At 44.2% G+C, this 15,025-nt stretch overlaps 1 protein-coding gene across 1 annotated transcript in view; it reads right to left on the bottom strand.

Moving 5' to 3' along the window:
* The window catches only part of LOC147906155 (uncharacterized), a 118,712-nt gene that overhangs the window by 23,396 nt on the left and 80,291 nt on the right, over nucleotides 1–15,025 (bottom strand). The window contains exons 6-7 of the mRNA XM_087376700.1: nucleotides 9,514–9,647; nucleotides 1,034–1,161 (exon numbers count right to left, since the gene is read on the bottom strand). Coding sequence (XP_087232826.1) covers nucleotides 1,034–1,161; nucleotides 9,514–9,647 — 262 coding nt within the window. The remainder of the gene's footprint in view (nucleotides 1–1,033; nucleotides 1,162–9,513; nucleotides 9,648–15,025) is intronic.

Below are 15,025 nucleotides of genomic sequence, written 5' to 3'. Positions count from 1 at the left end.
TCTTCTAGGGCTGCTTTTGGAAGGAGTTATTCTTTCCTTAGGGAGCGGAGAGTCGCCTTTTCTCAGAGATCACTATAGGTTTGTGGTGGCACTTTCAGCCTCATTCCTAGATCTTTACCATGATTTTGTTTACGTAGGGCTTCACCCTCTTTGATTTTTTTCCATGCTACACGTGATGTATTATTGTCTTGAGCAGTTTGTTCTTGGGACTTTTTTCATACTTAATAGAAATTTTTTTCATGAAAAAAACATAATTAGCATGTGGTCCCTTGGATACAAGGGTAATGCTATAAGTAGCCCGCTATTCCACAAACAAACACACTTATCCTAGAATATTCCTGCTTTTCCCTAAGCTGTCCCTTAGGGAAGTAGACCTCACCAAACACTACTTCTAGTCTAGCGCTGGGTTATTGCTAGCTCCTGGTTAGACTACATTTGCATCCTAGATAGAAAGATCTTGGATGCATTTGGCCCTAGCCCAGAGCCATGCTCTTATGGGTTAGAACAAATGCTTACCCTTGAGGGTTAATTACCTTGGCTAATATCTATTACGCCTAGATTAATATGTTAACTGTAGGTGAGATATAATCTAGCTAGGGCTAGCTGGGTTTGCACCACTAATTTCCATCGTAAAGAGAATTTATGTACTCAAAAATCGAGGTAGGGAATTTAATGGCACAGATTGACTATTAAAAACTTCTATCAAGTTATTCCTAATCCAGATGTTCCACAAGAAACACATTACTCCTCACCCTGAGCATAGACACTATAACTACATATTATAATGTCCCTTACCACTATGACACCTAGATACAATCTAGCTCCATGACCTATACTGGGTTTTGAGGCTTCACAGAGGTTTTTAGAGATACATTTGACCCATACATAAAAAATGAATCTGAAATATTTCAAGTAATTAAGTAAACAATCAAATCTTAGTTCCCTTTTATAAATAAAATACGACCACCCTACTAAACTAGCAGATCATATTGATTATTGGATCACCTTGAATGCCTAGCAGAAAAATACCAACCTTGACAATGAGCAGGACTAAAGAGCTCAGCAAGAAATTCAATAATAGTATGAAGCTTTACACTTCCTGATATTATCAGAAAGCGTGAATCAACTATCCTCCAAGAGTTGAAAGATTGGCCATAGGGTCTGTAAATCAGTTTATTATTTGGTCAGTATTGTTCATAGCCTTGCTTCATCTTTTATATGTATCAGAGTTCAGCCTATAAAAAACCATGCAAGAATATAGAAGAACATGACAATGGAAAATACAGTGGTATGTAAGCTATACTGATGTCCCCCAGACCAACCCCACCCTTGTAATAGACAGAAAAAAAAACATTTCTGATTTACATGGAGGACTATGCTATATAAGCTCGTGAGTGCAACCTCAATCTCCAAATAGAGTATTCTGATTTGCCATAGGGTCTGTAAATCAGTGTATTATTTTGGTAGGTATTGTTCATAGCCTTGCTTCATCTTTTTATACATATCAAAGCTCAGACGATAAACAATTCAAGCAAGAACATGACTATGGTGCTTGGCGAAAAAAAGCTAATAGCATTTGGATTCAGCTAAATCTTATGCTGCACCATAGTAACTCTTTGCATCTGCAAGTAATCTGTAACAAAAAGTTGAGGGAATTCATTTAACATGTCCAAGTATGCCTCCTTTTCTTGGCTGTCCAATTGAGGATTCAGCATCTGTACATTTGCTGCTCTTTTTCCTGATCTGATTACTTCTTCCTCTTCCTCTTGGCAGGCCCTTGGTGCACCCAATGTGATACCAAGTAGTTCCACAGTTCGAGTCTTGGAACCACCCCTGAAGTTGTCTCCTCTGTTCTAGTATCATATTCATCATAGCTTGTATAAGAGGATTCTTTAGACTCCTTACTTTCCATCACCTCTTTTCTTCCATCTTTCAAGCTATCACCCTCTTGGTGTCATCTCTGAAAATCAATTCCCCATGGCCCACTTTTGCACTGCTCCACCTTGACGCAGCCAAGGCCTTCCCAATATAATCGGATATTCATTTTTATATGGCTTGGTTGGAAGAACATGAAAGGTGCACAAAGTTGCCACATTATATATGTCCACCCTTACATCTATGATAGCCTCACCTTGTATGGAGAAGGAGCATTACTCTTCAGGCCAACTTCACGCACAGTACGCTCGCTGATCACATTAATGGCAGCACCACCATCCAAATAAACATTCTTGACAGGCATACCATTAACCGTGGCTGTCACTCTACTGGAATCTGATCTTTCACATCAATACTCACTTCCTTGGCATGTGCTCCCCCCCTCTTCTTCCTTGGCCTCCGTGTGCTAGCTGCCTTCATGAATTGCTGTCTCAAAGAAGGGCTAACAGCAAGTATCTGGGGAATAGTAATTTTTTCCTTCACTTCTCATAAATCTGAAATGAGATCATAGTCCGACACCCCTTGGCCAATGAGAAGTCTGCTAAACCCATCTTCCTCCTGGAAGGTTTCCTTTTCTTCCTTCTTCTCTCATATACTTTCTCTCTATGGCCTTCATCAGTGCCACTATTCATCTCATCCTCATGACTACGCTTCTCTGCAAACACTTCTACTTCTTTCCCTTCATTCTCCTCGATTTCCCGTTCTGCATCCAACAAGGTAACCGGCCTATCATTCTCTTTCTTTACTTGCAATATAGGACAGTCATACTTTACATGTCTTTTTCCATGGCATTCAAAGCAAATGATGTTCAAAGGTAGTGAAAGGAGAATTCAGCAAATTGATGCAGCCATACCCTTGGATTGGGTTCTCATAGGTGGCATCTCTAAGTCTACTTGTCTTGGGGCTTTCACGAAACAGGGATCCACTTCAGGTCATAGAGTTTCAAGGATCAGACAGTGATTCCTTGGTCTTTGATGTTCACTCTGGAGGAAGGTTGTCCACGTCTACAAATGGTGTATTTACGCATATTCTTCTTAGGGTTGTAGGTCATGTGGAGCGGAGTTTTTTTTTTTTTTTCAAAAAAGAGACTTCTATTAAGTATTAAAGAAAACCCTTAGAGCAAGCTCCATACGGGAATACGGGATACACCATGCAATGCATGAAAAGCTCAAGAGCCAAAAGGAAAGGATTGGCGCTGATAGTGCCATCTCAATCCGGTAGCAACCTCCGAGAAAAAGGGAGAACCCCTCCAAACTCGAAGAAATACAGTCCTCCTAGAAGAGGCTGCCTGTGAAGGGCCCTGCATGCTAGCCCATATGGCTATCAAAGTGTGAACCGTGTCACTCCAAATACCCATGAACACCTGTGATGGGTGTATCTGGGTGTCATCCAAGGCCTCTGTGCATCTGGCTCTCCAAATGTGCCAAGAGGAAATGCTAGCCAAAATCTGCCAAGAGGTGTCCACTGAAACATGTGAAGCTCTGAAAGGAATATGTGGTACATCCTGAAGAGAGCAGGGCTCTATCACGTGTCGGCGGATCGAGAGTGCCCAAGAAGAAGGCTCACCCTCATAAAACACCTGGGGCCCAGTAAGGGATAACCATGCGACCGAGCCCCAAGTCATGAAGAAAGGGGAAGTATGAAAAATGCTGAGTATCCGAGCAACTCCTTTCCAAACAATTCTCGCTTGATTGCAGTCCCAAAGGCAATGTCGCACTGACTCCTCTGCAGAATGATAGCGAAGGCAAGTGGGATCAGCCCCAAATCATGATCTCCACAGGTTCACTGCAATCCCTCCATGAATAGAAAGCCAAAAGAAAAGAGTGATCTTTCTATTTCTGAGGGATTTCCAGAGCCTCCTCCAGAAATTCCTACGCAAATCTACGGTGATGAAGAAGCTATCCCAATGGGGGGCTCTGGAGGGAATCCAACCTCTACTGCTCAGCTGAAATCTCCTGGCATACCAACCGTGAAACAAAAGAAGGGAATCCCCCTCTCTCGGTGCCCATGATCTATCCACTCCCACTCTCCTAGGTCCCACTGCAAGCACCTCATAGGTGCACCTCCATATAACCACAACCTCCAGGATCCCAGGCCCAAGAGCAGAGGGTCGGGGTCCAAGTACCACTACAAGCCCGCTCCATGGTCCACAAAACCAACAATCCTGACAGGCTGAAAGGCAACCTCTAGAAGAATACCGTGGATCTAGAGAGTATACCTCCATCCCCAACGTCAAAGACCTGAGCATCTTCCCCGACACCTCGAAGAGCAATCACCTGTACAGGAATTGCTGTCCTCGAAAAAGCTCCCATCCAAGTGGTGGAAGTAATAGGCATCTCAACTGTCCATTCCACCGGGATGGCTGCATCTATCTGCTGAATCCTACGTGCTACCCCTCTGAGGTGACTCACGGATTGTAGCCTCTGATCCTCAGGTAGCCTGATAAAAGCCTTCCAAGTGCCTACTGTGTAGGTGGGGCCTCTCTCCCATCCAGACCCCTGCATATAATGGGAAGTGCCCAGAGGTATGCCATGCTCATCAAGTATACTATCGTTCCAAATGATTGGCTGCCTATCAATCTCTTCAAGGGTAGAGGGCGGAACCCTTCGAAGAGTGTTCCTAAAGCTCCCCCAAGCTTTGAGGATGGCAGTCATGAGAGGAGAGGCAGGAGACCTGAGAGAGGCGGAAGTAAAAATCCAGCGAGGGCTGTCCACCCAATCATTTCCTAAGGTAGGTGTGCAAGCCTGAATGCGTCCAAAAAAGAAATCCTTCCAAGGTTCCTACCCAGGCATGAGTCCCCTCACCACCACCTTACAAAGCAATGCCCTGCACTACAAGTCTGGGTCAATGATATTAAGGCCCCCTTCCCATGTAGGGAGAATAATGGTCTCCCATGCCACCCTCGCTGCAACATCTGCCGTGCCATCAAGTCCACTCCATAAAAAATTCCTGACTGGTCTAATGAGCTGAGTGCAATCCCTAGACCGGCACCAACAAGAACACACAAACCAGGCAGTGGCCAAGAGAACCTGGTACACTACCACAACTCTAGAGGCAAGGTCTTGGCTGAGCTCCAAAAAATGAGCTTTTTCCTTATACTTTCTAGTACTGGGGCGAACTGCTGTGCTGGAGAGATGCCCAACCCTACCTGGCATCCCAAATATCTGATAGGAACACCCCTCTGAATCCAAGAAAGCCCAATGTCAACTCCCCAACCCGGAGTGTCTTCATCACTGATCCAAAAGCCAAAGGATTTATGCCAATTAATGTGTGCCCTTGCAGCTGAGCAAAAAATATCCAAGGCTGTCCGGAAAGAATCAAGTGACTACGAAGAGGCCTCAATAAAAATAGCAGTGTCATCAGCCAACTCATAGTCAAGAAGCTCCTGCTCCTGTCTCAAGGGCAATCTCAACCCATAAAGCTCAGCTTGAGATCTAAGGAAGATACTCATAGCTTCTACCACAAAGAGAAAGAGGAAGGGGGCTAAAGGGCATCCCTGATGAACTGATCTGAAAATCTGAAACCTGTCACCCCTTACCCCTCCAATCAAAACCTGGCTATGGGCTGATCTGTAAAGGGAGGCCAACCCCTCTAATCCATGCATCTGAAAATCCAAACCGTAGAAGAGTGCCCTCAAGAAAACCCCAATCTACTCTGTCATAGGCTTTCTCAAAGTCTAGGAGTAGAACTGCCAGCCTCTACCCACTCTGCATAGCCCACTGTGTGGCTTCCCAAAAGGAAAATATATTATCAAATATGCTCCTGCCATGCACAAAGCCTGTCTGAGTATCATGGATGAGCTCTGGAAGAAGGGGCTGCAACTGGATGCTGATTGCCTTGGCCAAGATTTTATACAGAGTGCCCAAAAGAGTGATGGGTCTCCAATGGGATACAAAATTCATGTTTCCACCTTTCGGGATAAGGTGTATGAGTCCCTCGGTCAGTGAGTCAGGCATCTCACCCGAGTCCCAAATGCCCTGCAGGGCTGAAGTAATATGATCACCTATCATATCCCAAAAGGCTGTAAAAAAAGGAGTAAGACCATCGGAACCAAAACATTTGCCCTTATGAAGGGCGGAGAGAGCACTCTTGAACTCTGTGTTGGTAAAGCGTGCATCAAGTGAGCATATCATCTCTGGTGTGACCAACACAGGTAAACTCTGTCAAATCTCATCTCTAGCCACATATGGGGTGTGTGTCAGGATCTGCGGAAAGAAGGGAGGCATAGAAAGCTGTCGCTAAGTGCATGACGGTGTCTGCACCCTATGGTTTGACCATGAAAACAAAAGTGACTGAGACTAAACATGAAATGCATCATCTGACCAAACATCTCTGTCACTGAATCTGAACAAGAAGGCATCCCAAGCTGCTCTCTCGAGGGAATAGGAGGCACCTATACTAAGTCCTGATCAAGAAGTGCTACGGATGAGGTGCCAACAACCTGGGCTGCTGAGGAAGGTACAGCCTGATCCTGGGGTGGAGTCGAACAAGGCTCCTGAACACTAGTCTCCTCCCGAGGCTCCAAGGAGGTAGCCTCCGAAGCAATGGATGTGTGATCTGAAGTAGAGGGCCTAACCGCGATCGAAACCCACCGTGGGCCAGAGGTGGTGCGGGATGCAAGAGGGACTCGTGTAGCCCTAGGAGGGGGGGGAGCCCATGTCTGAGGTGGTGCCTGTAGAGCGGTAGGTCCTGCTCCTGCTCTTTGTCGTAAGCTAGTACAAGCTGGTTGCTTTCTGGGCCTCTTTTTCTTCTTTGGGCAATCTCTAGCAAAGTGTCCCGAGGATCTGCAAATCCTGCACTGGTCCTGCCAACCTGCAACCTCAAATCTTTGGCGGAAGGACCCATCGGGTCGCTGTAGCATGATGTGGTCATCTGAAATATTAGGGTCCTGGACAATGACCCTAACCCTGGGTACCCCATCCATCCTGACCGCCTCAGCCCCCGAAGAGGGCTCGCCAGAAAGAGGGGGGATCTCTACTACCACACCAAACCTCTCGCTAATAATTGAAAGAAGCCGGTGATAAACTGAGGGGAGACCAGAGAACCTGATGAAAACAAAAACTCCTTGCTTGTCCTCTTCAACTGGATCAAAAACCAGTTGAAAGGGAAACAAAAAAATCCTCCTGTAGCCTAGAAATAGAAACCCGACCTGTAGCAGGTCTCTCGTGACATCCGGGGAATCTAGGCACACCTGAAAGAAACCTCGTCCCAACAAACGAACATCCTTAAGGTGGGACGCGAGCTCCTGGGGAAGCGCCACAAGCATCCAATCTGTGGCTTGTGACCTGGAGGGGTGGGAGCCATGGATGCGTGCGAAGAGAGTCGTGGAAGACTCATCCTCCAAATCCTTTTGCAACTGCTGTAGCTCGTCTTTTGAGAAAGTGACGGTTCTCGCGGTCGGTGTGGGCGGTAACGGATTGACTGAGTGGGAACCCATTCGTCAATCGAGGTGGAAAAGGCCAATTCAAACGCAAGGAAGAGCGGAGTTTTTTGACTTTAGGTTGGTATCTAGACCCTAACCCATATCACATTCTCTTGGGTTGTTGGAGAATTTGTCTTTATGAAGGTATTCCCATCGAGTATTTGCAATGGGACCCCGGGGAGAGTGGGAATGGATTGATGCAAGGCACCGAGATAAGAGCCTCCCCTTCTTTTGATATACGGTTAGTAATGCTAGGAAGTTCAAATCAGCCTTAGAGGTTGGAAGCCCACCAGTGCTCCTCATTGGAAAAGTTAGCAGATTTCTATAAACTTGCAGAATCTTTTGGAAGAGATTCTGAAAAATCTCCCAGGAATAGAAAAATCACTCTTTTCATTTGGCTCTCTATTCATGGAGGGATTGCAATGAACCAGTGGAGGTTCGTGTTCGTGGTAGACTCTACTTGTATTCATTGCCCCTCTACTAAGAAGTCTTTTTAGAAATGCTTATGGGAGTGCATAAACGTGAGGATCATCTAGAAGAGGATTGCTAGTTTATTCAGCACCTTTATGCATTCTCCTTTCTTCGTGACCTAGGGTGCACTGGCCTAGATTTCTCTTTCAGGGCCTCAAGTATTTTATGAGAGACATGACTCTTCTTGGATCTTTTGGTTCAATGACATTTGGTTGAGTCATGCTCTCTAGATGATGTTCTTGGATCTCCTTATAGACTTGCACATGCCTCTGTGAACGCCTCATGGGAGATACCAGCATATCAGCGTGGCTTATTTGGGGATCCAGATGTACAAAGGCCTTGGATGGTTCTCAAGTCCACCCTCCACACATACTAGCCAATATTTCGACAAATACTATACATACCAAGCAGCCAATATTTTGACATATATTGTACATACCTTGGTGGCCATTTGAGGGAGCATGCAGGGATCTTGCCGAGCAGCCTCTACCGGGAGGACTGTTTTCCTTAGGGAGTGGAATGGCTCTCCATAGTCCTCTGCAAGGTTGAGGTGGCACTTTCAGCCTCAGCCTTGGATATTTTCTAGCTCTTTTACAAAAGTTTGATTTTGCCCTATTAAGGTGTTTGCTTTTTCATGCTATGCATGATGTACTCTTCCCTTTAGCTTTGCTCTTTGAATTTCATTCATACATATTAGAAGTCTTCTTTTTGGGAAGGGGGGGAAAAAACAATATTGACACGGCCCCATATTCTCTTAACATGCCCCCACACACAACTTCACAACCTCCACATTGCTCGCCATAATAAATCTTTCCACATCCTTTTGAGAAATTCTAGAGATGCAAAGCAAATGATGGCTAGCAATTATGAATGTAGGTACTTATCAAAGTCATCTTTCAGGTAATTTGTTGTGTGGGGGTGGAATGGCAGGTGGAAGGCTTGCAAGTAGTCACCACTAGAGCTCAAGGATGCATACACCACCAGAGCTCGAGGAGGCATACACCATGCACTGATCTCCACACTTTGCACAATTGGAGTCACAGATCATCACATGAGGGATACTCTCTCCACGATACATTGGATTGCCATACAACACATGGACAAGTTGATCACCAGGAAAAGAAAACTAGAGGCAACTAGCTGTAGGCCACCTTAAAGTCTTTTACTTTACTTTCATAATGTAGAGAACTTTGTCATCCACACCATAGGATCTTGAGACATCCTTGTGTTACATACTTTTCGGGTTGGGGCTCCCATGATTGATATCTTTGCCAACCTATGGGAACTCTCAAAGGTCTCTCACGGTGGATTGTTTCCTTTGCCAAATCGTGGGATCTCTGGGCTGTCAAAGGAGGTTCCTAGGTAGGAAAAAGAGGCCAAGCAAGCTGGAAATGGGACGAAATAAGGGAAGAAAGGAAAGTCAGGAAGAGGTGGAAGGGTCTATGGTGAGGCAAGTAGAGAAATGCGAGGAGCTAAACTACGGGTGACTAGAGGAAGGGGAAGCAGGTCATTAGTGAGAGGCAGCCAACCACCAAAGAATTCCTAATTGTTGTAAAAGGATGCTAACTTTTGTGACCAGTTGTATTGTAATTTGTCACCTTCTTGAGCAGCATATCTTTTACCTCTCACACAAACAAAAAGGTTTGAAACAAAACATGGGCTCAAAATGGTAATTAGAGTGTTACCTTTGTGATGCAACTGAAGTTATTTTGCCAATTTGCGATGGAAGAATCACAACTGTTGTGATGATGGTCACAACAGCCAGTGCTTGGCCCATAGTAGTTGATGGGACCACATCTCCATACCCTACTGTCGATACCTGCAATTATAATTATGAATTCTTTAGCAAAAATGATATAAATAAGTATGTATTTATATGGAGGATCAATATAATAATGAAAATAAGCAAAACAAACTCCAAGTTATCAACACCAACTTATTCCCATTTGACAAATGATGCATAAAAACTTGAAGGACACATTTGAGCAACCGCTTCTTCATAAACGTCCATCAAAGCTCAAAACAGCTGCTAATTTTGGTGCCTTGGCAAAAGGATTCTCACTCAGACTCTCATTGTAGAAGGTATGGTTCAAAACTCACCCAAAAAGAAAGAGAGAAAGATATATTAACGTCCTCGGAAGGCCTCACGGCCCATGGGACAAAGTACAAAAAAAAAGAGGAACTCATACAAGCCTCGGTGGGCTGAAGCAAAGGGCACCATAGGGCCCTTGCTGAGTACTAAAGAGCTCAAGAGCTCGAAGCAAAACTAAAAAACAAAACTGAAAACTGAACCCTGAGACTAAGAAGCTGAAACCCGGCACTGTGGTGGCTCTCCAACGGGCACCAAAGATATCTCGAATCTACGTCTATCGAGCTATCTCTCACTGTGAGGACATGGTCTTCTTGACCTCTGTATTCGATAGGCTATGTCAAGGGTGACGCCTCATCTTTGGTGGTCTCCTTTGAGGAGAGCTGAGATAGGCCAGACCTCAATCTTGTAAGCTTTGGTCACTTTCAGTGTCGCGTGTGGCCTTTGTGTCCCTCGCACGGCAGTGTCGCATCATTTCTTCCTGCTGATCCATAGTGTCCTCATGTCAGCTAGCTGCTCCTCCTCCACTCCACCATGTCCTGGAGCTTACTCAAATGCATAAAAGTCCGTGACATGTCACTGTGGTCAGTTTGCACAACATACTATAGCACGGTCATCTCCTACTGCTCTCTGATATGTTGCAATATGGCTCTTTGCCCTATGGTAAACTGAATTCCATGCAATTCAATCTATAATAGATGTGAAAGGTTTGAAGTCACAAATAGGAAAGCTTGTTTCACAAGTTTTTATTACGGATATGAAAAAGATAGATGCAAAGATTTAAGAGTCTCCCATATATTATGGAGCTTATAGGATTTTAAGAAAGACTGGTGCTGTTGCTTATAAACTCAAATTGCCTTCAACATATATGAGGCCATTCAATCATCCATGTGAGTAAATTCCAGCAGAAACTCAAGGAGTGTGAGTTGGAGGTTGTAGTTGACTTGAGGGAAAGGTTAGAAGTAAGTTGATTCATGAATATAGGATTAAGTGAAAAGATAGAGCCGAAGAGGATTCAACTTGGGAGATAGTACGAGGATGTAAATGTCCAAGGAAGTGAAGTATGTTATATATCTAAAGATAGGATTAAGTGAAAAGATAAAGCTGAAGAGGATTCAACTTGGGAGATAGTCTTTTACGAGGATGTAAATGTCCAAGGAAGTGAAGTGTGTTATATATCTAAAGATAACCTTGGATTAGTGAGCCTAATTTGGTGATTGAAGCATAGTCACGAGAAACATGTTGCTTGTTCCATAGCCTTAGTTATTATGAACATTTCATTTCATCCTTTTTGGAGGAGTTGGAAAGGTTTTGAAGTGACACTTGTTATGTAAATGCCCATGTATTTCCTCGACATTTGGGCCCTATGTCACTAGAATTCAAGTAAGATTTAGGCCATTTTCTCAAATTTGTGAAATTTGGAATTTCTCCCAAATTTCATCCCAAATTTTGTGAAATGGTCAGCTTTCCTCAAATTAAGGAGAGAAAATCATATTACACCCAATTTTGGAAATAATGTTTGAATCTTGTCAAGTGATTTTAAGGCATTTCTTCTAAAATTTTCTTTGGAGTTAAACTCAAATTTGGGAAAAATCTCCAAATGCCATGCGAATGTGATCCAGATTTGCACAAGATTTGGGGAATTTTCCCAAATTCAGTAGATCATGATGAATTTTCAGCTATTCCCAACTTTATAAATTCCCAAATTTCATTCAAATTTTAGGAAAATGTCAAAATGTCACCTAATATGGGTAAGTTTGCATACTCAGAAATGTATGTATTTCATCCAAACTTAGATGAAATGCCCAATTACATCCAAGTTTTGAGAAAATGCCGAAATGTCACCTAAATGTAACCCACATATAGGCTTTTCTCCCAAGTTCGGGTGAAATTTGAGGGAAAAATGCTCAAATTTCTCCCAAATCTAGGTGACATTTGGCTATTTACTCAAATTTGACTGAAATATGAGGGAAGTCCTTTAAGTTTACCAAATTACCCAAACTTCACCTAAATTTGGAAGAATTTCCAAAATGTCACAACGAATGACCCAAATTAAACAACTCCAGATTGTTTGATACTTGCGTCCGTCAAAGCTTGATAGAGGCCACATATCACATAGGCGGTTGAAGACCAAGGCTGTACCTACAAAAGAGAGTTGGCCTATACTCCAAAACTAGAGATAGTTGTCCAGCTGGAGAAAGATAAATACCAACTTGAAACCAAGATATGCGTGTGAACTTCCTCCAGGCATCCAAGTAAAACCAAATCCTGTGTCCCAATGCAAGGAGTCCACCTCTGCAACTAGTCAAAAAACCCTTAGATCCTTCAAGTTGATCTTCTTGCTAGAGACAACACAAAAGTTGTAAAGTATTATCTTAACCTAGTCAAAAAACGGTCAGATTTCTCTTAGTTGACCTTCTTGCTACTACAGGCAAATAAAATGCTATCTTAACCTTCGTGAGATTAACACGATTACCTCTCCTATACAAGCCAGTATCATTTGCACTAGCTCCTCATCAATTTTGATGCATAAAGTATAGCCAACTGTACCCCGATTTCTAGCATACCGAAAAGTTCCCAATTGATGTCAACCACAAACAAGAAAAGGTATGAAACTAATGGGCATCCGTGCCTGACATCTAGAACTCTGAAACTGCTTGCTTATTTGTCCACAAACAAGCACTCTATTAGAAGATTCAATATAACCCACTGCTGACTGAAGTGAAGGCAGAGATTAGAACCTCTGAATAGGACCAATGTACTTTGTTTCTCAAAGTGAAGAAGTATAGCCAAATCTCTGAGTGGTCAATATTGAATGTTTCCAAATTCAAAGTATTGTCTAAGCATGCCGTGAATAAGACCAATCTGCTTTGTTTTCTCAAAGTGAAGAAGTATAGCCAAATCTCCGGCAGACACATAAGAAATGCTCCTCTGTCTTGATCTCCCCCCGCGTGCATACCTTGCAAATCCATTGCTCTCTGGGTATGCCTACAGCTCTCCCTACCTCAATCCTCAGCTGATTTGATCAGATCCGCATCTGTCCAATGGCAATCCTCAGTGCATGTGAGACTCTGTCCTCAATGAGGCCATCCTATGATACTCTCAGGAAGTGGTTATGATAGAACTGGATCTTGGTAGGGAACTCTTGGTCCCCCCGCCCCCCCCTAGTCAGAGGTGTATGGAGCTGGTCACCGTATGATACGGTTAATCTCATCACGTGGGACCAACTCAGGCGGTGCATCCATACTGTATTGAAAGGGGGGAAGTCGGTCTATCTAAATACCATGCCCAACAAATTATGTGGATATTGAACCCGCTCTCTGGTAGCCGTTTGGATGACTCTAGTGCCAACCTCGGTAGTCTCCAGCGGGGTAGGGCCCAAACTCTGTGGAAAATGTCACCATCTGAAACATGGCATCAACCTCTCCAACTGGGCTAAAGCTCCATGTGCTTGTGTGAGTAGTGCCTTGGCTGGGTCATCATGACCATTGACCCTATGAAGACTGCTCCGAAGTACGTACAAGCTTTTGCACTATCTCCATTGGCTGATCCCAATAAGTGAAGCTTGTGGCTGGAGCACTACACGTGAGGTGTTGAAGATCATAACCATGGTCTTCCCAAGGTTGACAATCAAGTCTCTCTCTCTCTGTGCAAAACACCTCTAGGGCCTCCAAATGTCTCCGCAATCCCTCTACTGACGATGATATGAGGACTATGTCACCCGCATATAGCAATACTTGCATCATCAAATCAGCCAGCACTGATCCTCATCTCCTAGGCGGTCAATAAAGGATGTGATCTCATCAATGTAGAGCCCGAAGAGAGTCGGTGAAAGAGGACATCCCTCCTTCACTCTGATCGTGCTCTCAACCCAATCTAATAGGCCTCCTAGGACAAGAAATCTCCCTCCAACAGACTCGTATAGGCTCATCACCTCCTATATCATGACCTCTGGACTGTGCATCTCCTGGAGTCTCCTGATCATGTGAGATCGTGGGACAGTGTTGAAGGCCTTCCTAGAAGTCTACAATGCAAGCATAGACTTTCTAGCTTCTTGACCTCGCCTCCTCAATGATAGCACTATTGTACATATTCAAGGTCAAGTCACATGACAACAGGTGCCAAAAAACTAGTCACTAGTTGACGATTTCAACCAATGACGACCCATGTCACATTGAGTGACAACCATGTCAACCAGTGATGATGATGTCAACAATGACGACCATGTCATTGGAGTTCAACCAGTGACAACCGTGTTAACCAATGACAACCATAACCATATGACAACTTGAGACAACCATGGTAGCTTATCACTTGTTAATGGAAGCAATCACACGTGACAACTGTCATCATTGCATGACAAAGGTGCACATGGTAGTGCAGAGGGAGACTGGGAGTTAGAGCGCTAGGAGGCACACATGGAGCAGTCAGACTAGCCAGAGGTGCACATGGAGCCATCAGACCAAAAGGGATTGCACATGGAGTACTTGAGTCACCGACTTGGAAGAGATTGGTGAGTGGCAAAAGCCATTAAGGGGCGAAGCAGCAGAACGGCTACGGAGACAAATTGAAAACCAATAGGAGCTAGGAAAGGGGATTTCCAGCGAGGAGGAGCCCATGAAGATGACGGTGAAGAGGAGTTGAAGGGGGGGATTTAGGATTCTATTAGGGGAGCATCTGATCATTCAGCATAAGTGGAGAGAGAGAGGCTAGAGTCCTGAACTCGCCTTGTGAATCTCCATTTGGTGTATCTCCATTCGGTATATTAGTCATTTCTATCTTATTGCTATGCTCCCTTCCATCTCTGTTCGCAGCCCCAACACATTGTGTGTCCCCCTCCCTTCATCTTCCTTTAGCTCTGGTATGGAGTACCGTGTGTTAATGTGGCTTGAGTTCAGCCTTGTCCACGTGGAGAGATGGCTCTTGTGAGTGTGTTTCACTTTTGTGCTTATCATTGATGCCCCTGTCCACTCGACACTTGTTTGCGCTACACCCACACAATCACAGTACCACAGTCACTTGCACCAATGTGCAGCCAATTGTACCAGCGTCCAGGAGGAAGACATTAATAGTTTTTCCCCAACATTCGTTGTGACACGCACTCTTTG

This window comes from Dipteris shenzhenensis, chromosome 1, assembly GCF_047967505.1.
Source record: "Dipteris shenzhenensis isolate YYH24624 ecotype China chromosome 1, Dip_SZ_1.0, whole genome shotgun sequence".
Lineage (NCBI taxonomy): Eukaryota > Viridiplantae > Streptophyta > Polypodiopsida > Gleicheniales > Dipteridaceae > Dipteris > Dipteris shenzhenensis.
This window is presented reverse-complemented; position numbering and strand designations above follow the sequence as displayed.